The sequence below is a fragment of the Macaca thibetana genome, chromosome 10 (genome assembly GCF_024542745.1).
Source record: "Macaca thibetana thibetana isolate TM-01 chromosome 10, ASM2454274v1, whole genome shotgun sequence".
NCBI classification, from domain to species: Eukaryota; Metazoa; Chordata; class Mammalia; order Primates; family Cercopithecidae; genus Macaca; species Macaca thibetana.
The window spans coordinates 9,530,004-9,553,269 of record NC_065587.1 but is presented as its reverse complement, the minus strand read 5'-3'; the positions used below and the strand labels follow the sequence as shown (position 1 = coordinate 9,553,269).

Sequence of the window (23,266 nt, the reverse complement as noted above, 5' to 3'; positions counted from 1 at the left end):
ACCCCGCCTCTACTAAAAGTACAAAAATTAGCTGGGTATGGCGGTGCATACCTATAATCCCAGTTACTTGGGAGGCTGAGGCAGGAGAATCGCTTGAACCCAGGAGGCAGAGGTTGCAGTGAGCCAACATCGCACCACTGCACTCCAGCCTCGTGACAGAGTGAGATTCTGTCTCAAAAAAATAAAAAAATAAAAAAAATAACTGGGCATGGTGGTGGGTGCCTATAATCCCAGCTACTTGGGAGGCTGAGGCAGGAGAATCTCTTGAACCTGGGGGGTGGAGGTTGCAATGAGACAAGATCATGCCACTGCACTCCAGCTTGGGCGACAGAGTGAAATTCCATCTCAAAAAACAAAAACAGAGACCAGATGGTCTGAATTAGCAAATGCAACTAGGGTAGCACTGTCAGCAGGCTCCCCAAGACCAAGGAGTTCTCCTAAACTGGCTCTGTGTCCCAGGGCCCCGCGGGGCTGGCCCAGTGAAAGCACTCTCAATAGGTTTCTAACTGCAGAAAGCAGAATGGCAGTGGAAGGAGGACCGGTCCCTGAGCGTGGGGATTTGAGCAAGTTTGGTTCCTTAGTGCCTGCTAGGTGCTGGCTCAGCACCCTGGAGGAGTTTGGAGCTTGGGATGAGATAGATATGGACCATTAATCTGAGCTTCCCAAGGACAGGAAGTGGGTCTGATTCACCCTCTGTGCCTCCAGCCCCAGAGGCAGTGCCAGGATGACACACTCAGCCATTGTGTTGTCAAATTGAATTATGCCCCAGCGTAGAGGAGGAAGGTTTATTTTGCCCAGGAGTGGAAGGTCTTCCTAGAAGTGCCATTTGAACATCTGAAAGATAGGTTGAAAAGCCAGAGAAAGGGTGTTCTAAGCAGAGGCATTGAGATGGACAAAGGCAGGGATGTATAAAGAAGAACAGGTCACCTGGTACAGCCACAGTCTAGTGGGCAGATATATGACTTTGAGTTCAAGTCAGGCTCTGCCATCATGATCCTTTTGATTCTCTGGGCCTCAGTTTCCCCTTCTAAAAAGGAGCCCTGAGATTTGATGATATTTAATGATAACCCATGCCTGGGGATTAGGATAAGAAACTCAGATGAAGGGAGCTAGAAGTGTTTAAAAATTTGTATTAATTTAGCAATCACTGGACCAGCAATTCTCTAGGCCCTGTTGCAAGTCCTTTTTCCTAAATTAGCTTATTTAATTTTTTTTTTTTTTTTTTTTGAGACGGAGCTTTGCTCTTGTGGTCCAGGCTGGAGTACAATGGCGCAATCTCGGCTCACTGCAGCCTCTGCCTCCTGGGTTCAAGTGATCCTCCTGCCTCAGCCTCCCGAGTAGCTGGGATTACAGGTGTCCGCCACCATGCCCAACTAATTTTTGTATTTTCAGTAGAGACGGGGTTTCGCCATGTTGGCCAGGCTGGTCTTGAACTCCTGATCTCAAGTGATCGATCCTCCTCGGCCTCCCAAAGTGCTGGGTTTACAGGCATGAGCCCCCGTGCCCAGCCTTTACTTAATTCTTTCAACAGCCCTATAGGGAGGCACTATAATTATCCCCATTTTACAGGTGAAGAAACTGTGGCATAGAGAGATTCCATGAAGTGCGGAAGGGGCAGAGCTGCAGAGCCAACCCAGGATGTCTGGCTCTAGAGCTGGCCTGGTGTGGGCCTGGGAAGGAGCCTCAGGGGAGACCCAAGGTTATTCAGACAGCAGGTGTGGAGGTACTGCAGCCCCAAGCTGGAGGCTCAGCCTGGGCTGATGATGGCTGTGCGTCAGCTCCCAGAAGCCTGCACAGAAGTCAGCTCCTTTCTTTTTTTTTGAGACAGAGTCTCCCTCTGTCACCCAGGCTGGAGTGCAGTGGTGTGATCTTGGCTCACTGCAACCTCTGCCTCCCGGGTTCAAGCTGTTCTCCTGTTTCAGCCTCCCGAGTAGCTAGGATTACAGGCACATGCCACCACACCCAGCTAATTTTTTTATTTTTATTTTTTTTTATTTTTAGTAGAGATGGTGTTTCACCATGTTGGTCAGACTGGCCTCGAACTCCTGACCTCGTGATCCACCCGCCTCGGCCTCCCAAGTGCTGGGATTATAGGCATAAGCCACCACGCTGGGCCTGAAGTCAGCTCCTTTCATCACATTTCACGGCCCCTGGAAAACAAGCTCGTTTTCCTTCGTCTGTCAGCACCAGCTACAGACTCCTTCCCACCGAATTCATTCCCCCCAGGGAGACTGTTTCTTTGCAGGCGTGTTGGTTGTGTTGGTGCCGGGTCGGTTGTGTTGGTGCTGTCTCCCCACCGGGCTATGGAGGCCCAGAGGGAGGGACATTCAGAACCCTTGTTCCCTTAAGAAACATCTGGTAAAGGCCGGGCGCGGTGGCTCAAGCCTGTAATCCCAGCACTTTGGGAGGCCGAGACGGGCGGATCACGAGGTCAGGAGATCGAGACCATCCTGGCTAACACGGTGAAAACCCGTCTCTACTAAAAATATGAAAAAAAACTAGCCAGGCTCGGTGGCGGGCGCCTGTAGTCCCAGCTACTCAGGAGGCTGAGGCAGGAGAATGGCGTAAACCCGGGAGGCGGAGCTTGCAGTGAGCTGAAATCCGGCCACTGCACTCCAGCCTGGGCCACAGAGCGAGACTCTGTCTCAAAAAAAAATAAAAAATAATAAAAAAAAAAAGAAACATCTGGTAACTTCAGTTCTGCAGCATCACAGCTCCTCAGCATCAGAGGCTGAGACACGAGCTTGGTGGTGATCGTGGGGATACGATCACCCATATAGCAGCATATAACACCCATATACCAGCAGCCCCCATATAGTTAACACCACTGTATACCAGCATCGTGCTTGACATTTCGTATGCATTCTCTTTTTTTTTTTTTTTTTTTTTTTTTTTTTGAGACGGAGTCTGGCTCTGTCACCCAGGCTGGAGTGCAGTGGCGCGATCTCGGCTCACTGCAAGCTCCGCCTCCCGGGTTTACGCCATTCTCCTGCCTCAGCCTCCCGAGTAGCTGGGACTACAGGCGCCCGCCACCTCGCCCGGCTAGTTTTTTGTATTTTTTAGTAGAGACGGGGTTTCACCGTGTTAGCCAGGATGGTCTCGATCTCCTGACCTCGTGATCCGCCCGTCTCGGCCTCCCAAAGTGCTGGGATTATAGGCTTGAGCCACCGCGCCCGGCCTGCATTCTCTTATTGAATCCACTTAACAGCTCTTCAAGGCCGGAGCAATCATTGGCAGCCCCATCTTGTAGATGAGGAGCCTGAGGCTCAGAAAGACTAAGTAACACTTCCGAGATCACACAGCTGAGGTAGAGAAGGGAGTCACATGAAGCCACTGGCATCCGAGGTCTTAGCTGCCATGCATGAGACAGCCTTCAAGTTACTTCCAGTTTCCTCGAAGCTCTTTTCTTACCAGTCTGGAAATCCTAACTACCACCACCATTTGTGTCCTGCTGTGTCCACAGTCTCTCATTAATTGTCATGACAGTCTTTCGAGGTAAGGTAAGAGGTGTCCCTGTTTTTCAGAAGAAAAAGACTGAGGCATCACCCCACCACTGCTCTTCCTACCCAGTCCACACTGTGGTTTGGGAGGGGAACAGGGTATTAGATTCCCTGAGACCAAGAACCGTGTCTTCTGATTGGTTTGTGTTACTGAAGTGCTGGGGTCGGCTGATGATCATTCCTTGAGCACTTCCTGTGAGGGCTGCAGGGAAGGTGGGGGCTCTGGGCCTCCTGGGGTTTTCAGAGGTCGCCCTGGTTCAGCTACGCCCTTGCTCCCCAGAGCATCCCTGTGTCATCCTTCTCCCTCCACAGGCTGAGGAATGCAGGGCAGGGAGCCCAAAGTCCTGAATTTCATTCCCAACTCCTGTTCCTGCTGGCTATATGATGGAGGCACGATTATTTTGTCATTCTTGGCTTCTGTCTCCTTTTCTGTGAAATGGCCGTACTGATCCAGTCAAATCTGTGGCAGCGGTTGCAGTTGTGATCATTTAATAGCCTTCAGAATATTCCTGAATCTTCTTCACTGTCTGCCTTGATCCAGGCCTGGACTACTGCAGTAGCCTCCTAACCAATCTCCCAGTATCCTCCCAGCAGTAGCCAAAGGATCTTCTTGCAAAATAAATAAGCCCCTGTCACTCTTCTGCTGAAAAGTCTCCTGCAGTTTCCTGACACACGCAAAACACAGCCCTGGCTTCCGGCATGGCCTGTGAGTGGCTCTGGGACCAGCCTTGTCTGCCCCTTGCACTTTGCCTCCCACGTGGCTTGCCCTCACTCGGGCGCTGCAGCCACGCTGGCCTTCTGAGTTTTCCTGGAACATTATCAGCTTGTTCCCACCTCGGGGCCATTGCCTGTGCCCTGTCCCCTGCTAGGTAGGTGCCCTCTTACCCCACCTCCTATCTTCCATGACTGGCTCCCTGTCTTTCTTAAATGCTAGCTTCCCCCTAACGGTCTTCCCTAAACTCCCAGTCTGCTTTCTTTCTTTTTTTCTTGTTTTGAGACAATCTGGCTGGAATACAGTGGTGTGATCTCGGCTCACTGCAACCTTGACCTCCTGGGTTCTAGTGATTCTCCTGCCTTAGCCTCCTGAGTAGCTGGGATTAGAGGTGCCCACCACCACACCCGGCCTAATTTTTGTATTTTTAGTAGAGATGGGGTTTCACCATGTTGACCAGGCTGGTCTTGAACTCCTGGCCTCAAGTGATCCGCCCACCTCGGCCTCCCAAAGTGCTGGGATTACAGGCGTGAACCACCGTGCCCGCCCCTGGTGTGCTTTCCATCACTCCATGCCACGCTTCCTGCTTCAGCTTCCTTGTGACTCTGATCTCTATTTTTACTTGTCGTGTGCATTTCATGCTGGTTTATTTGTCTTCCTGCCCATGGATGACAAGCTCCACCAGGGAAAGGACTTTATTAACCATGTTCCCCTAGCACCTGGTAGGTCCCCTTTGCACTAAAAGTGCTTCATGGTTATTTGTTGAATAAATGAATAATAGTAGCAGGTTGGCCACAGAATAGCCCTTGCCAAACAGCCCACGACTGGGCAGGGAAACTGCAAAGAAATCAACATGGACTGACTGAAAACTTACAGGATAATTATGTCTGTTGTGAGTGCTCTCTACAGCACCCAGTTCAGCAGAAATATGAATTTCTGACCCCTTCTGGGGGAAGCACACCAGGTGGATCTGCAAAATTGTCTTGTCAGGTGTGTATCATCATCCCTGTCTCCCAAATGACAAAACTGAGGCTCAGGGAGGTGCCCTGAAAGCCAGTGTGGAACAGTGCTGGGCTTTGAACTCAGGGCTGGTGGATTGCATGGCCCAGCCTGCCTCCCTGTCAGCACCAGGCACCAAAGCAAGCAGAGCAGCGCTGGAAACTATCTTGATGCCACAAGGATTTTCAAGTTCCCTGGGAGCAGGAGCAGTGACTAACTAACTGCTCAAGAGGAACAGGGTACGCCGCAGTGTTAGACAGTCACTCTGAGCTATGGGCCTCTGGGTGACTCTGGCTTATTTTTTTAATACTTGCCTATAATTTCCAAAGCTTTTACAATGACCTTCTGTTACTGTTTTAAAAAGGGAGTTTTGTTTTTTTTGTTTTTTTTGGAGTCTCGCTCTGTCACCCAGTCTGGAGTGCAGTGGCGCGATCTCAGTTCACCGCAGCCTGCGCCTCCCGGGTTCACGCCATTCTCCTGCCTCAGCCTCCTGAGTAGCTGGGACTACAGGTGCCTGCCACCACACCTGGCTAATTTTTTTTTTTTTTTTATTTTTAGTAGAGACAGGGTTTCACTGTGTTAGCCAGGATAGTCTCAATCTTCTGACCTTGTGATTCGCCGCCTCGACTTCCCAAAGTGCTAGGATTACAGGCATGGGCCATTGCGCCCGGCCAAGGAGTTGGTATATTTTAAGCATCTCACTTTAAGCACCACATCTGGTGGGTCTTGATGAAGAAGCTGGAGCAAGGCTGGATGCGGTCGCTCACGCCTGTAATCTCAGCACTTTGGAAGGCCGAGGTATGCGGATCACTTGAAGTCAGGAGTTCAAGACCAGCCTTGCCAACATGGTGAAACCCGTCTTTACAAAAAATACAAAAAAAAATTAGCTTAGCATGGTGGCGCATGCCTGTAGTCCTAGCTATTTGGAGGCTGAGACAGGAGAATCGCTTGAACCTTGGAGGTGGAGGTTGCACTGAGCCGAGATCGAGCCACTTCACTCTAGCCTGGGCGTCACAGCAAGACTCTGTCTCAAAAAAAAAAAAAAGAAAAAAAAGAAGCAGCTGGAGCCCAGGCCCCCTGGAGACAGGGATGTGGGTTTGAACCATTCCTGTGCAGTTTGGCCCCAAGTTGTTGGCAGGGTAAGACAAGATTATGAAAGTAGAAGCCCTTTGTAACCAGAATGCTGCCGTTGGAAACAGGAGTGTGCTTTGCTACTGACTCTTAGTTTAGTTTGTGGGGCAGGGACCAGGGAGTTGGGGAGGTCTGGGGAAGTTTCCTGAACTTTGGTTTCTGTTCAAGGTGAGCCAGTTGACAAGAACACAAGCTGCAGGTTGCCATTTCACATTCATTCCTGGAGCCGGGAGCCCTGCCAGTAGCTCCAGCTTTCTTCCTCAGCAACAATGTGGCCTTGGGCAAGTCACAGATCCCCACCACGCTTCACTTTTCTGTGAAAAGTGATATGACTTTGATATGACTGGGTGGGTAAATAATATGATTCGTTAGAATAGGGTTTCTAAATCTTTTCAGACCTGTCATGTTTTTAAATGTATAAAGTGCCAGCCTAGGCAACATGGCAAAACCCTGTCTCTACAAAACGTACAAAAAATTAGCCAGGCATGGTGCAGCGTGCCTGCGGTTCCAGCGACTCAGGACGCCGAAGGTGAAATGATTGCTGGAGCCCAGGAGGCGGAGGCTGCAGTGAGCTGAGATCCCGCCACTGCACTACAGCCTAGGTGGCAGAGCAAAACAAAAACAAAAGTATAGGCCAGGCGTGGTGGCTCACATCTGTAATCCCAGCACTTTGGGAAGCCGAGGCGGGCAGATCACTTGAGGTCAGGAGTTCGAGATCAGCCTGGCCAACATAGTGAAACCCCATCTCTACTAAAAATAAAAAATTCACTGGTCGTGGTGGCGGGTTCCTGTAATCCCAGCTACTTGGGAGGCTGAGGCAGGAGAATTGCTTGAACCTGGGAGGCAGAGGTTGCAGTGAGCCAGGATTGCGCCACTGCACTCCAGCCTGGGTGACAGAGTGAGACTCTGTCTCAAAAAAAAAAAAAAGAAAAAGTATAAAGTGAAATACACAGGTTTACAAAGGAAAGCAGTTCTCCTGGATTATAGTATCAATTAAAACACCAAATCTAGCAGTCTAATGGAACTCCCCTAATTTCTTTTTTCTTTTTTTTTTTTTTTTTGAGGCGGAGTCTCGCTCTGTTGCCCAGGCTGGAGTGCTGTGGCCGGATCTCAGCGCACTGCAAGCTCCGCCTCCCGGGTTCCCGCCATTCTCCTGCCTCAGCCTCCCGAGTAGCTGGGACTACAGGCGCCCGCCACCTCGCCCGGCTAGTTTTTTTTTTTGTATTTTTTAGTAGAGACGGGGTTTCACCGTGTTAGCCAGGATGGTCTCGATCTCCTGACCTCGTGATCCGCCCGTCTCGGCCTCCCAAAGTGCTGGGATTACAGGCTTGAGCCACCGCGCCCGGCCCCTAATTTCTTTTCTTTCTTTTTTTTTTCCTGAGACGGAGTCTCACTCTGTTGCCAGGCTGGAGTGCAGTGGCGCAATCTCGGCTCACTGCAACCTCCGACTCCCTGGTTCAAGCGATTCTCCTGCCTCAGCCTTCTGAGTAGCTGGGATTACAGGGACGCACCACCACACCCAGCTAATTTTTGTATTTTTAGTGGAGACAGGGTTTCACCATGTTGGCCAGGATGGTCTCGATCTCCTGACCTCATGATCCGCCTGCCTTGGCCTCCCAAAGTGCTGGGATTACAGGCGTGAGCCACTGCGCCTGGCCCAGAACTACCTTATTTTTTTTATTTTTATTTTTTTTGAGTTGGAGTCTCGCTCTGTTGCCCAGGCTGAGTGCAGTGGCGCCATCTCGGCTCACTGCAAGCTCCGCCTCCCGGGTTCACGCCATTCTCCTGCCTCAGCCTCCCGAGCAGCTGGGACTACAGGCGCCCACCACCACGCCCGGCTAATTTTTTGTATTTTTAGTAGAGACAGGGTTTCACCGTGGTCTCGATCTCCCGACCTCAAGTGACCCGCCCCCCTCGGCCTCCCAGAGTGCTGGGATTACAAACATGAGTCACCGTGCCCGGCCTCACCTTTTTTTTTTTTTTTTTTTTTTTTAGCCTGCATTCATTCGTGTGTATGTGTGCATGCGTGCGCTTGGGTTTTGAGCGGGGAAGTGATGTTGGCGTATGCATTACACAGATATCCCTGACCACTAAATGGGAGCATATTGGAGGGGGCCTATTGGAAACTTGGCAGGAGATGTTGAAGACCTGAGAGATAGCCATGCTTGTGGAAAGGATATGACGGACTGCAAGGTGGGGAAATATTTATGAGGTAAAGGTGGAAGAAACTGGGGGTTGGCTGAGAACAGGATGATGCTCAGAGCTGTGAATAGAGGCAGGGAATAATGGAAGAGGAGTAGGATTAGGGAGAAGACGCTGAGTTCAGTTTGGAATGTGTTCAGTTGGAGAAACACCCAATCCAGCTGAGATGGCACCAAAGAGGACTTTGAACGCAGAGGCATCTAAGTTGGGTCTTAAAGGAAGAGTAGGAGTTGGGAAAGTGTGTGTGGCAGAGGCATTCCAGGTAGAGGGCGCAGGAAGTCATAGGCAGCCTGGATGTTGGACTTCCAGGTACCACTACCCAGAAGATAAGAGATCTGGCCGGGCGCAGTGGCTCACGCCTGTAATCCCAGCACTTTGGGAGGCCGAGGCGGGTGGATCACGACGTCAGGAGATTGAGACCATCCTGGTTAAAACGGTGAAACCCCATCTCTACTAAAAATACAGAAAAAGTTGCCGGGCCTGGTGGCGGGCGCCTGTAGTCCCAGCTGCTCGGGAGGCTGAGGCAGGAGAATGGCGTTAGCCCGGGAGGCGGAGCTTGCAGTGAACTGAGATTGCGCCACTGCACTCCAGCCTGGGCGACAGAGCGAGACTCCGTCTCAAAAAAAAAAAAAAAAAGAGATCTGAGGCTGAAATACTGGGTAGGGGGGTGGGCCTGGCAGGAAGAAGAGATAGGTGAGTCACTAACATGACTCATGTTATCATGAAATGCAAGAGCTCATCTAGGGAGCTGGTAGTGAAGAGAGCAGGAGCACTGTCCCTTAAATGGAAGCTTGGGAATGTTGGTCTTGAGACCTGGGCAGAGTGAGAAGAGCCCCTAACAGAGAAATCTGCTTCTTGTTTTGTTCCTCAACCATGCACGGAGGCATCTCCATGACAATACATAGAGATTCAATAGCTGCATTGTATTCCATGCTATGGATATAGTATAATTTAATTAATTAAGTTAATCCTTTAGTGGTAGACATTAAGGTTTCTTCTAGTTTTTCACTTACTCTTAAAAATAATACATCCTCGGGAGGCTGAGGCAGGAGAATGGTGTGAACCCGGGAGGCGGAGCTTGCAGTGAACCAAGATGGCGCCACTGCACTCCAGCCTGGGTGACAGAGCGAGACTCCGTCTCAAAAAAAAAAAAAAAAAAAAAAAAAAATCCTAGCCGGGCGTGGTGGCTCATGCCTGTAATCCCAGCACTTTCAGAGGCTGAGGCAGGCAGATCGCCTGAGTCCAGGTGTTCAAGACCAGCCTGGACAACATGGTGAAACCCTGTCTCTACAAAAAATTAGCTGGGCATGGTGGCACATGCCTGTAGTCCTAGCTTTTCGGGAGGCTGAGGCTGCAATGAGTTGAGATTGTGCCACTGCACTACAGCCTGGGCAACGGAGTGAGACTCTCTTAAAGTAGTAATAATAATAATAATAATACGTCCTACACCTGTAGTCCCAGCTACTTGGGGAAGCTGAGGTGGGAGGATTACTTTAGCCGAGGAGGTCAAGGCTGAAGTGAGCCATGATGGAGCCACTGCACTCCAGCTTGGGTGATACAGTGAGACCCTGCCTCTAAAATAATGATAATAAATAATAATAATACATCCCTGGCTGGTCATGGTGGCTCACGCCTGTAATCCCAGCACTCTGGGAGGCTGAGGTGGGTAGATTCCTTGAGGCCAGGAGTTCAAGACCAGCCTGAGCAATGTAGTGAAACACTGTCTCTACAAAAAATACGAAAAAAAATTAGCCAGGGGTGGTGGTGCGTGCCTGTGGTCCCAGCTACTTGGGGGGCTGAGGTGGGAGGATCGCTTAAGCCTGGGAGGTCAAGGTTGAAGTGACCTCCAGCTTGGGCGACAGAGACCCTGTCTCAAAAACAAAACAATTATAATCATACTACATCCCTATGCAAATATAATTGAGTACATACTACATCTCTATGCAAATATAATTGAGTACATGTGCAGGGATTTTCGTAGATTAAATTCTTGGAAGTGAAATTTCTGGGTCAAAGTGAAAGGACATTTTAGCATTTGGAAGATTTTTGGCTGCAAGCAACAGAATTCCTAGCTCAACATGGGAGTTTGTTTTCTCACATAAAAAACCAGGTGGGGCAGTTCCGGAAGCAGGTAATGTTTTGAGTCAGACTTCTTTTTTTTTCTTTTTTTGAGACGGAGTCTTGCTCTGTCGCCCAGGCTGGAGTGCAGTGGTGCCATCTCGGCTCACTGCAAGCTCCGCCTCCTGGGCTCACGCCATTCTCCTGCCTCAGCTTCCCGAGTACCTGGGACTACAGGCGCCCGCCACCATGCCCTGCTAATTTTTTTGTATTTTTAGAAGAAACTGGGTTTCACCGTGTTAGCCAGGATGGTCTTGATCTCCTGACCTTGTGATCTGCCCGCCTCGGCCTCCCAAAGTGCTGGGATTATAGGCGTGAGCCGTTGAGCCTGGCCTTTTTTTTTTTTTTTTTTTTTTTGGAGACAGGGTCTCACTCTCTTGCCCAGGCAGGCTGGGATGCAGTGTCCATGATCTCAGCTCATTGCAACCTCGACCTCATGGGCAAGGTGGTCCTTCAATCTCAGCCTTCCAAGTAGCTGGGTCTACAGGCATGCACCACCATGCCCGGCTCATTTTTTGTATTTTTTTGTAGAGACGGGGTTTCGCCACATTGCCCAGGCTGGTCTCGAACTCCCGGGCTCCAGCAATATCCCGGCCTCGGCCTCCCAAAGTGCCGGGATTACAGGCGTGAGCCACTGTGCCTGGACTGGGTCAGGTGTCATTAAATACCTTTAGTCTGTCTTTCTGCTCTGTTATCCCATGTGTTCATCTTGTTACACCTGGGCATAGAGCGGCCGGAAAAAGAATTCTTCCTTGTGTTCCAGTTTCAGCGTGAATAAATCCTGTACCAGAAGCCCCTGGGCTGACTTTCCCTCCTTTCTCATTGGCCAGGATGATGTCACATGCCCTTACCGAAGCCAATCACTGGCAAGGGAAAAAGACCATTCTGATTGGCTTAGCCCGGTGAAGGTTCACCTGAGTGCTTGGGAAAGGGACAACCTTGAAGGAGGAGGGGGAAACTGGCGGCTGGGTGCAGCCAGCAGGGCCTGCGTTGCTCTTTTTGGTACATGTTGCTATATTGCTTCTCAAAGATGATTCCAGTTTACACTGTCAGTGTATGCACAGGGTTTGGGAGTGTCAGTTTCTCTACCCTCGTCAGCCAGGCTTGCTTTTCACCTTAGTCTCATGGGTGAAAATGGGCATCTTGTGGTTTTTTTGTGTTTTTGATTTTGTTTTTGAGACAGTTTCTCTCTGTCGCTCAGGCTAGAGTGCAGGGGTGCCATTTCGGCTCACAGCAACTTCCTTCTGTCTTTCGGGTTCCAGCGATTCTCCTGCCTCAGCCTCCCAAGTAGCTGGGACTATAGGCACCCGCCATCATGCCCGGCTAATTTTTTTTTTTTTTTTTTTTTTTTTTTTGTATTTTTGTAGAGACGGGGGTTTTTACCGTGTTGGCCAGGCTGGTGTTGAACTCCTGACCTCAGGAGATCTGCCCGCCTCCGCCTCCCAAAGTGCTAGGATTACAGGCGTCAGCTACCGCGCCCGACTGGCATCTTTTTTTAATCAGTGAGTTTGAGTATCTTAATGATTGATTTTCCTGTGAATTTCCTTTTTATGTTCTTTCCCCTTTTGTATTTTGTATTTTTATTTTTATTTTATTTTATTTATTGATTTTTTGAGACAGAGTCTTGCTCTGTCGCCCAGGCTGGAGTGCAGTGGCCCGATCTCGGCTCACAGCAACCTCCGCCTCCCGGGTTCAAGTGATTCTCCTGCCTCAGCCTCCCGAGTAGCTGGGATTACAGGCATGTGCCACCATGCCCAGCTGATTTTTTTTTTTCTTTTTCCAGAAGAGTCTTGCTGTGTCGCCCAGGCTGGGGTACAGTGGCACAGTCTTGGCTCCCTACAACCTCTGCCTCCCGGATTCAAGAGATTTTCCTGTCTCAGCCTCCTGAGTAGCTGGGATTATAGGCATGTGCCACCACGCCCAGCTAACTTAATTGTTGTATTCTTTTTTTTTTTTTTTTTTTTTTTTTGAGACGGAGTCTCGCTCTGTCACCCAGGCTGGAGTGCAGTGGCCGGATCTCAGCTCACTGCAAGCTCCGCCTCCCGGGTTTACGCCATTCTCCTGCCTCAGCCTCCCGAGTAGCTGGGACTACAGGCGCCCGCCACCTCGCCCGGCTAAGTTTTTGTATTTTTTTAGTAGAGACGGGGTTTCACTGTGTTAGCCAGGATGGTCTTGATCTCCTGACCTCGTGATCCGCCCGTCTCGGCCTCCCAAAGTGCTGGGATTACAGGCTTGAGCCACCGCGCCCGGCCAATTGTTGTATTCTTAGTAGAGACAGGGTTTCACCATGTTGGCCAGGCTGGTCTTGAACTCGTGACCTCGTGATCTGCCTGCCTCGGCCTCCCAAAGTGCTGAGATTACAGGCGTGAGCCACTGCGCCTGGCCCCCAGCTAATTTTTATATTTTTGGTAGAGATGGGGTTTCACCATGTTGGCCAGGCTGGTCTTGAACTCCTGACCTCAGGTGATCCACCCACTTTGGCCTCCCAAAGTGCTGAGATTACAGGCATGAGCCACCGTGCCTGGCCAGAAAGCCAGTCTTGAATTGCCAATACCATCCCTCCCCCATCCCTGGGCAGCGGCCACGTGGTGCAGAGAGAGAATTCATCCAACAAAATACTGAATCATAACTTGATTTAACCTTAATTAGCTCCGTATGGGCCCTGTCTCCAAATATAGGGTTTAGGGCTTCAACATATGAATGGGAGAGGGGGCACAAACATCCAGGCCATAACACCCTCCCTGTAAGAATTTTCTGGCTGGGCGCAGTGGCTCAGGCCTATATTCCCAGTACTTTGGGAGACTCGGGTGGGACGATTTCTTGAGCCCAGGAGTTCGAGACCAGCCTGGGCAACATGGCAAAACCCCATCTCTAAAAAAATAAAAATACAAAAATTAGCCATGTGTGGTGGTCCCAGCTACTCAGGAGGCTGAGGGGGGAAGATCAGTTGAGCCTGGGAGATGGAGGCTGCAGTGGGCCAAGATCACTGCACTCCATCCTGGGCAACAGAGCGAGACCCTATCTCGAAACAAAGAAATTTTGTTCCCAGAGGAGGGAAGGGTGTGGGGTGTTAGGTGCCTGGAGGGATGGGGCCTTTGGTCTCCTGATGCATTGTTAATGAGGCTGCCTGATGCCTATCTCCACAGTGTCATTGAACCCAGGATCCAGGCTGACTGCATGGCTTTGAATAACTTTCCTAGCCTCTTAGAGTACTATTTTTCTACCTGATGGGGATGTTGTGAGATTTAAATAAATCTCAGTTATTTAGTGACAACTCATTTTCTTGTAGAGCAAAGCTAGAGATAGAATGGCCCTTTTGTTCAAAAGCTCCTGTGACTCCTCTGCCTTGGAGTGGAATCCACAGTCTGCCCCCTCTACAAAACCTCTATGGGCTGGGTGCTGTGCGTGGCTCATGCCTATCATCCCATCACTTTAGGAGGCTGAGGTGGGAGGATCACTTGAGACCAGGAGTTTAAGACCAGCCTGGGAGGCCGGGTGCGATGGCTCACACCTGTAATCCCAGCACTTTGGGAAGCCGAGGTGGGCAGATCACAAGGTCAGGAGATTGAGACCATCCTGGCTAACATGATGAAACCCCATCTCTACTAAAAGTACAAAAACTTAGCCCGGCATGGTGGCGGGTGCCTGTAGTCCCAGCAACTCGGGAGGTTGAGGCAGGAGAACGGAGTGAACCCAGGAGGCGGAGCGTGCAGTGAGCCAAGATCGCGCCACTGCACTCCAACCTGGGTGACAGAGCGAGACTCCGTCTCAAAAAAAAAAAAAAAAGACCAGCCTGGGCAACATAGCAAGACCTTGTCTCTACAAAAAATTTTAAAGTTTAGCGAGGCATGGTAGCGCACACCTGTAATCTCAGCTACTTGGGAGGCTGAAGTGGGAGGATCCCTTGAGCCCAGGAATTTGAGGTTGCAGCGATCATGCCATTCTGGGCAACAGAGTGAAACTGTCTCAAAAAAGAAAATGAAAATACCTCTACATGTGGTCTTCCCTGCTAATCTCTCTGACCTTCTTATTCACCACCCTCCGCACTGCCCACTCTGCTCCATCCTTACCATCCTCCTTGCACGTTCTCAGATACACCAACAAGGTGCCTCCCTCAGGACCTTTGCACTCACTGTTCCCTCTGCCCGGAGCCCTTTCCCACCAGGTATCCACAGGGCTGGCTCCCTCACATCATACACGTAGATCTCCATTCAAATGTCAAAGTGAGCCTGGCGCAGTGGCTGATGCCTGTAGTTCCAGCACTTTGGGAGGCTGAGATGGGTGGATCACTTGAGGTCAGGCGTTTGAGACTAGCCTGGCCAACGTGGTGAAACCCTGTCTCTGCTAAAAATACAAAAAAATAGGCCGGGCATGGTGACTCACGCCTGTAATCCCAGCACTTTGGGAGGCCGAGGCGGGCAGATAACAAGGTCAGGAAATCGAGACCATCTGGTTAACATGGTGAAACCCCGTCTCTACTAAAAATACAAAAAATTAGCAGGGCATGGTGGCACGTGCCTGTATTCCCAGCTACCCGGGAGGCTGAGGCAGGAGAATTTCTTGAACCTGGGAGGTGGAGGTTGCAGTGAGCCAAGATTGCGCCACTGCTCTCCAGCCTGGGCAACATAGCGGAACTCCCTCTCAGAAAAAAAAAAAAAAAACAAGATGTAGCCGGGCATGGTGGCAAGTGCTTGTAGTCCCAGCTACTTGGGAGACTGAAGTACAAGAATCGCTTGAACCCGGGAGGTGGAAGTTGGAGTGGGCTGAGATCATGCCACTGCACTCCAGCCTGGGCAGCAGAGTGAGTCTCTGGCTAAAAAAAAAATCAAAGTGGCCTTTCAGACTACTCAGAATTATAGCACCCTGTCACTCTATCTTATTATTTTTTCTTAATTGCGTGTATCCTTCCTGTACTATGTGATATATTTATTGTCATGTGCCTCTCCACTAGAACATACGTTCTAAAAGAAAGCCTTTGTCAGCTGGGCACAGTGGCTCACACCTGTAATCCTAGCACTCTGGGAGGCCAAAGCAGGCGGATCATGTGAGGTCACGAGTTTGAAACCAGCCTGGGCAACATAGTGAAACCCTGTCTCTACTGAAAATACAAAAATTAGCCCGGTGCGTGGTAGTGCACACCTGTATTCCCAGCTACTCCAGAGGCTGAGGCAGGAGAATCGCTTAAACCCAGGAGATGAAGGTTGCAGTGAGCTGAGACTGTGCCACTGCACTCCAGTCAGGGCGATAGAGTGAGACTCCATCTCAAAAAAAAAGAAAAAAGAAAAAAAAGGGGGCCGGGCGCGGTTTCTCATGCCTGTCATCCCTGCACTTTGAGAAGCCGAGGCAGATGAATGACCTGAGGTCAGGAGTTCGAGACCAGCCTGGCCAACATGACGAAACCTTGTCTCTACTAAAAATGCAAAAATTAGCTGGGCATGGTGATGGGCTCCTGTAATCCCAGCTACTCGGGAGGCTGAGGCAAGAGGATCACTTGAACCCAGGAAACGGAGGTTGCAGTGAGCCAAGATGGTGCCATTGTACTCCAGCCTGGGTAACAGAGGGAGACTCTGTCTCAAAAAAAAAAAAAAAAAAAAAAAAAGTTTTCCCTTGAACTTGAGGGTGTCCGTAAGGTATTGTAGCTCAAGCCTAAGGGCAGGTGGCCTCTATGCCCCTTGTCCCTTGAGGGCACCACAGTCTAGGAGTCCAGGGGGCCGTGGGTGGGGAAGACACCGCCCTGAGGGCGACGTGGGGAAGGGAATGAGAGTGGGAGTGAGAGCACCCAATCACAGGGCCCACAAAGTGGGGGTGGCCGACGGCAACCCGGCTTTGCTGACTGATGGACTGTGCTCTCTCCCCCAGAGACTGATGGAGAGGCAGAAACGGAAGGCGGACATCGAGAAGGGGCTGCAGTTCATTCAGTAAGCCTGCATGTGGCCAGGGCTGGACGGCTGGGTGGGCAGGGGTGGGTTCTCTGAGAGCCACACTCTCCCAGCGCTCCCTTTTCTCGCTGCTGAGCCTTTACTGCCAAGGCTCCTGTGTGTGCTGGGGTGTGGGCAGGTGGGAGGAGCCAGGAAGAGGCTGGTGTGGCTGGGCGTGAACTCCACATGCACACATGCTCCCTGGCCCAGGTCACCCTTCGATCTTGTCCAGTAGATAATTCTACCCTCACCCTTCACATTTGCACTCCCTGTTAATTCTCTTGCATGACTGCACGAGTTTTCTGATCAATCAATAGTCCCTGTTTATGGAGCACTTACAATCTCAGTCTCTACACTGGGACCTTCACATCTGTGTCTTCTTTGAGACAGAGTCTCTCCTTGTTGCCCCAGCTGGAGTGAGTGGTGCTCCTGACCTCCTGGGCTCAAGTAATCCTCCTGCCTCCGCCTCCCATGTAGCTGGGACCGTAGGTGCACACCACCATACCCAGCTAATTTTGTTTGTTTGTTTGTTTGTTTGAGACAGAGCCTTGCCCTGTTTCCCAGGCTGGAGTGCAGTGACATGATCTCAGCTTACTGCAACCTCCCGGGTTCAAGCGATTCTCCTGCCTCAGCCTCTTGAGTAGGTGGGATTACAGGTGTGTGCCACCATGCCCAGCTAATTTTTGTATTTTTAGTAGAGATGGGGTTTCGCCATATTCGTCAGGCTGCCTTGAACTCCTGGCCTCAGGTAACCCGCCCACCTCAGCCTCCCAAAGTGCTGGGATTACAGGCATGAGCCACTGCACAAGGCCAATCTTTTTAGTTTTTTGTAGAGATAGGGCCTTGGTATGTTGCCCAGGCTTGTCTCAAACTCCTGGGCTCAAGTGATCCTCCTACCTCAGCCTCCCAAGGTGCTGGGATTACAGACGTGAGCCACCGTGCCTGGCCAATCCATCATCTTCTTAGTCTTCACAACAACCCGTGAAGTAGGTAGCCTTATTTCCATTTTGCAGATGAGAAAGTTGAGGCTCACAGAGGTTAAGCAACCTGCCTCAGCCTCCCGAGTAGCTGGGATAACAGACGCACGCCACTGCACCCAGCTAATTTTTGTATTTTTAGTAGAGACGGGGTTTCACTATGTTGGCCAGGATGGTCTCGAACTCCTGACCTCGTGATCTGCCCTCCTCAGCCTCCCAAAGTGCTGGGATTATAGGTGTGAGCCATCACACCTGGCCCGACATTTGTTTTTGTTTTGTTTCTCTTTTTTTTACACACAAAATATTTTGAGTAACCTTTTTCTCTTATTGCTCTCAAGTAGATCCCCAGAGGCATAATTATCACAATGCTAATGAAGCGTAGGCATCGTGGCCTCTCACTTGCACGAGCCCCTTCTAAGGCCCTGGAAGGCATGCACCCTTGCAATCCTGTGTTCATCATTTTGTGTTCTTTTTCTTAAATAGAGCTCCCCATAAAACTGGAGTTTGGCCGGGCGCGGTGGCTCACGCCTGTAATCCCAGCACTTTGGGAGGCCAAGGTGGGCGGATCACAAGGTCAGGAGATCGAGACCACGGTGAAACCCCGTCTCTACTAAAAATACAAAAAATGAGCCGGGCGCAGTGGCGGGCGCCTGTAGTCCCAGCTACTCGGGAGGCTGGGGCAGGAGAATGGCGTGAACCCAGGAGGCGGAGCTTGCAGTGAGCCAGGATCGCGCCACTGCACTCCAGCTTGGGCGACAGAGCAAGACTCCGTCTCAAAAAAAAACAAAAACAAAAACAAAAACTGGAGTTTGCCTCCATGTTCCCTTATATACTCCCCACTTTTGTTCTCTCACACAGACCAATGAAACACTCCTTGCCTTTTCTTTTCTTTGTGATGGGGTCTCCCTGTGTGGCCCAGGTGGGTCTCAATCTCCTGGGCTCAAGCAGTTTTCCTACCCCAGCCTCCCATGTAGCTGGGATTGCAGGTGTGTCCCGCTGTGCCCAGCGTACTCCCTTGCCTTTTCTCACCCATGTCACTGCAAACTGGGCCCCTTTTCACACAACCTCGGTGTCCATGCTGCTCTCCCAAAGTGAGTGTTCATATTGACACAACACATCCTCCTTCCTCAGTGCACAACACAGTCACTTTTCCTGGCTGCTTCTGGAGGGTGTGCTGCGCTGGGCTGATTTGATTAGGAGTTTTGGGAGCACCTAGAGCATGGCCCCAAGTTCAGCAGCCACTCCCTGGGCCGTTGGCCAACCCCACCTTGCTGCCATGCCTGGGAGTTTGCAAACCCTCCTCAGACTTGGTCATCAGAGGGGCTGCTAGCTCATCTCTCTTCATGGGTGGCAGGTCCTCTCCCGTTTTTGGGAGTGAGGGTTTGATTTTGGGGAAGTGCTCCAATTTATTCAGAGGCCAGTCTGGTGAACAAGGTGACTCCGGCCACTGCTGTCTTCCATCAGAAGAGTTCTGTGTCCCCAGCCTCAGTCACTGATATCTGTGGAGCTGGATCCCCAGCCCGGTTCTCCCATTTCACCTACAGGGTCATTGTGAGGGTTAAGGGGCCAGGTGGTGCTTGGGGTAAATGTTCACTCTTGTCCCCTCCTTCTCCTTTCCAAAGGGGAGTTCTAGGAAGGCCCAGTTACAAGGCAGCCTCCCTGAAGCCGTCTGTTGGCCTCCTAAGGCTTTGCAGGAAGCACAGTGGGACTCACCGCTTTTCATATCAGTCCTGCTATTTTTGCCCCACTCCTCCTACGCTGTGTTGCTGCATGTGTGCCTCATGTGCTTAGCACGCCCTGAGAGCCCTAAGTGAATGGAGACAGGTGGGTTGGCCCCAGCTTGCGGAGGACCTTAAGATGTCTACGGCCGGGTACGGTGGCCCATGCCTGTAATCCCAGCACTTTGGGAGGCCGAGACGGGCGGATCATGAGGTCAGGAGATTGAAACTATCCTGGCTAACACAGTGAAACCCCGTCTCTACTAAAAATACAAAGAATTACCCGGGCGTGGTGGCGGGTGCCTGTAGTCCCAGCTACTCAGGAGGCTGAGGCAGGAGAATGGCGTGAACCCGGGAGGCAGAGGTTGCAGTGAGCCGAGATCGCGCCACTGCACTCCAGCCTGGGCGACAGAGCGAGACTCTGTCTCAAAAAAAAAAAAGAAAGATGTCTTAGGACACTGGTAGAGGGGAGGCTGGAGGCAGGAGGCCAAGAGGGTAGTGATGGGGTCCTTGGTGAGGCAGCAGAGGGGACAGACACTGCAGCAGTATGGGAAGGGATGGCAGGGCTGCGGCCCAGACAGTGGGGAGGCAAGTGAGAGGCGGGCTGGTGAGCCCCGATGTCACAACTGGGAACACTCCACACATACGTGCACACACAGCCTTCCCAGTGTTGTGCCTCTGCCCACCTTTCACGCACTGGCCTAGGCCGCTCTTTCCTGCCCAGGTGCTGGCGGCATTTCCAGGCAACGGAAAGATCCCCCCAGCCCTGCCTCCAATGCCTTCCTGCCGAGCAGCCTTGGGCAAGTCCCTGCACCACTCTAAGTGTCTGTTTTTCCCTCTGTGGAATGAGGGGCTGGGAGACAAAGCCCAGCTTCCCTTCCAGCCTGGCCATCAAGCCCATCGGAGAGATGAACCTCAGTTCTCCTCGGCTGATGCCCTCTTTCATACTGAGGGCGTATTAGCCATAGGAGGGAGCAGGTGCCCAGACCCCACCTAGAATGATTTGTTGAATCCAGCATGAGGGGCTCACAGGCTCAGTGAAGACCTGGCATTGGCGGGGGCATGTGTTACGTGGGAGTGGACAGGGTAGGGGACTGAGTGTCTGTGGGCCTATGCTCTTGGGTTTGATGGGGTGTGGTCCTTCCCAAGGCCTATGCTAGGTGTTAATTCCCTGACGATGCTCATGCTTCCTGCCTTTTCCTGCCCGCTTCTGTCCCTGCCACTCCTGCTACAGCAGCCCCTGCACCATCCTCTCCTCCTGCCCTTGAGCTGCAGCTGGAGCCTTCCCCTGCTCTGCCTTGGCCCGAGTCTGATTTTCCTCTTCTTGTCCTTTTCCAGTCCTGGGGGCCTCCTAGGCCCAGTGTGGCTCCTCCCTCCTTCCCCTCATATAACTGAGAAAGGGCTTGGAATGCCTGCTTGCCTTTAGGAGAGGGCTTGTTTTTTCAGCAGCAGGGGCTAGGGCTGGGTCGAGGGCCAGAGGTAGAGCTGAAACTGGGCTGAGCTAGGACTGGCTTGGGGCTGGGGCTGGCTGGGTTGGGGCTGGAGCTGGGGCTGTGGCTGGAAGTGGGGCTGGAGCTCGGGCCAGGCTGGAGGTGGGGCTGGGGTCAGTCTGCTCTTTCTCAGCACCTGTACCTTGGAAAACCTGGCTGTCTGGCCCCAAGAAACATGCAGGTCCTTTCATCAGAACTGGAAGTCCTGCATGGTAATGATTTAGGGGAAGAAAACCGCTGTCTGTTCACCTTAATCCACAAGGTGATGGCTGAGGTCTGAGTTAGAGGAGTAACCTCCGTGAAGCTGGGACCGCTGGGCTCACTGAGACCTCATGTTCTCTTTTCCTACTAGGTCGACACTACCCCTAAAGCAAGAAGAGTATGAGGTGAGTGTCAGCTGTCAGGCTGAGCAAAGGGGAAGGGTGGAGATGTGCAGGGGAGAGGCTTGGGCCGGGTGCCCGAGCTGGGGCCAGAGGTCATGAGCCCCCTACACACTTTGCCCCCAACAGGCCTTTCTGCTCAAGCTGGTGCAGAATCTGTTTGCTGAGGGCAATGATCTGTTCCGGGAGAAGGACTATAAGCAAGCTCTGGTGCAGTACATGGAAGGGCTGAACGTGGCCGACTACGCTGCCTCTGACCAGGTGGCCCTGCCCCGGGAGCTGCTGTGCAAGCTGCATGTCAATAGGGCCGCCTGCTACTTCACCATGGTGAGCCTGGCACCCTCCTTTCTTTCCTCCTCCGCTGTCCTGATCACCACGTCCCTCTGGATGCCCAGTGGAGCCAGGCCCATACCCCAGTGAGCCTGTAGACCAGGGCCAGCCTCCTCCCAGCCTACGTTCAGAATCTCATTGTCCTGGTGGCTCTCAATCTCAACTGTACAACATGCTCAGCTGGAGAGCTTTTAAAAGTACGATGCATAATAAAAAGTTTTTTTTTTTTTAAATGATACTGATGCCCTAGCCCTACCCCAGATGAAGTAAGTTAGAATCTTGGGGTGACCCTGGGCCTTGGTGGGAGTCTGACGCCTCCTGCTCCTCCTTCCCGGCCCCACTGTTCTTTCCATAGCCTCAGCCTCGTCACTGTTTCTTTACAGACTTCAGTGCCTTCCTCCTCCCCCTCCTCTCCTCCTTAGAGCTGCAGCCTCCTCCTCTTCCTTGTCCTGTGCACCCACTGACTCAGGTTCATGAGATCCTGTGGGAGGCTCTGCTGCAGGCTCTCTAGAGGACCCCGTGACACCTCTGCCATCCAGCAGACTCTTCTGGATAAATGGCTCCTGGATGCCTCAGGGTTAACCCTTGTACACACTCTGCGCACAGAGCTGCCTTCATGGTCTCACTGCCTCTTAGAGATGCCATTGTTACTCTCAGCCCATCATGTTCTGAACCAAAGGCAGAGATGGATATAGACTTGTTTGAATGACCAGGCTGGTGGTTGTAGATCTTCAGGCCCTTCCCTGCAGTGTCCCGCCCAAGCCCACTGCAGCCCCATCAGCTAGACACACAGACACCCTTGATCAGAGGCTGGACACCAGAGTGCTTCCTTCTCTCCTGGAGCCTCGAGCCCTGTCCCTGACCCAAGACTTCAGCTCCTCTATCTCTGCCAAGAAGAGAAGCTGGTGTTCATTCCTAGGCAGGGGCAGGAGGCCTGGGGGAGGGAGAGTAATAGGTGTTGACCAGTGACCACCTGCTCCTCTCCGGCAGGGCCTGTATGAGAAAGCGCTGGAGGACAGCGAGAAGGCACTAGGCCTGGACAGCGAGAGTATCCGGGCATTGTTCCGCAAGGCACGCGCTCTCAATGAACTGGGACGCCACAAGGAGGCCTACGAGTGCAGCAGCCGGTGTTCCCTCGCCCTGCCCCACGTGAGTGTGGCTCTGCAGCCATGCCGGTGCCTGCTCAGAGGCCAGGCTTCTAACCTTCTGGCCCTCACTTGGGCCCAGCCACCACATCCTTCTGTGTCTCAGCTTCCTCCCCTGTGATACGGACTTGCAGATCCTGACGTTAACACTAGCTCCCATTCTCTGAGCGCTGAGTGGGTGCCAGGCACTGTTAGGATACGTTGTGTGTATTAACTCACCTAATCCTGGCAATAACCCTAAGAGGCAGATACTGTGATTATCCTCATTTTAAAGATGGGGCCAGACACAGTGGCTCACGCCTGTAGTCTCAGCACTTTGGAAGGCTGAGGCAGGTGAATCACCTGAGGTCAGGAGTTCGAGACCAGCCTAGCCAACATGGCAAAACCCCATCTCTACTAAAAATACAAAATTTAGCCGGGCATGGTGGCATGCGCCTGTAATCCCAGCTACTCGGGAGGCTGAGGCAGGAGAATTGCTTGAACCTAGGAGGCGGATATTGCAGTGAGCTGAGATTGTGCCACTGCACTTCAGCTCGGGTGACAGAGTGAGACTCCATCTCAAAAAAAAAAAAAAAAAGGCCAGGCACGGTGGCTCATGCCTGTAATCCCAGCACTTTGAGGGGCTGAGGTGCATGGATCACCCGAG

General features: G+C 51.8%; 2 protein-coding genes and 1 pseudogene across 2 annotated transcripts in view; 2 read left to right on the top strand and 1 right to left on the bottom strand.

The window, feature by feature from the left end:
* The window catches only part of ACO2 (aconitase 2), a 297,744-nt gene that overhangs the window by 67,424 nt on the left and 207,054 nt on the right, over positions 1–23,266 (top strand). The window lies entirely within an intron of this gene.
* ZC3H7B (zinc finger CCCH-type containing 7B) overlaps positions 1–23,266 on the top strand; it is a 63,925-nt gene that overhangs the window by 3,592 nt on the left and 37,067 nt on the right. Inside the window, exons 2-5 of the mRNA XM_050805827.1 lie at positions 16,522–16,580; positions 21,118–21,151; positions 21,275–21,472; positions 22,466–22,624. Of these exons, the coding sequence (XP_050661784.1) occupies positions 16,528–16,580; positions 21,118–21,151; positions 21,275–21,472; positions 22,466–22,624 (444 nt within the window). The 5' untranslated portion in view covers positions 16,522–16,527. The remainder of the gene's footprint in view (positions 1–16,521; positions 16,581–21,117; positions 21,152–21,274; positions 21,473–22,465; positions 22,625–23,266) is intronic.
* The window catches only part of LOC126929229 (60S ribosomal protein L17-like), a 198,475-nt pseudogene that overhangs the window by 160,676 nt on the left and 14,533 nt on the right, over positions 1–23,266 (bottom strand).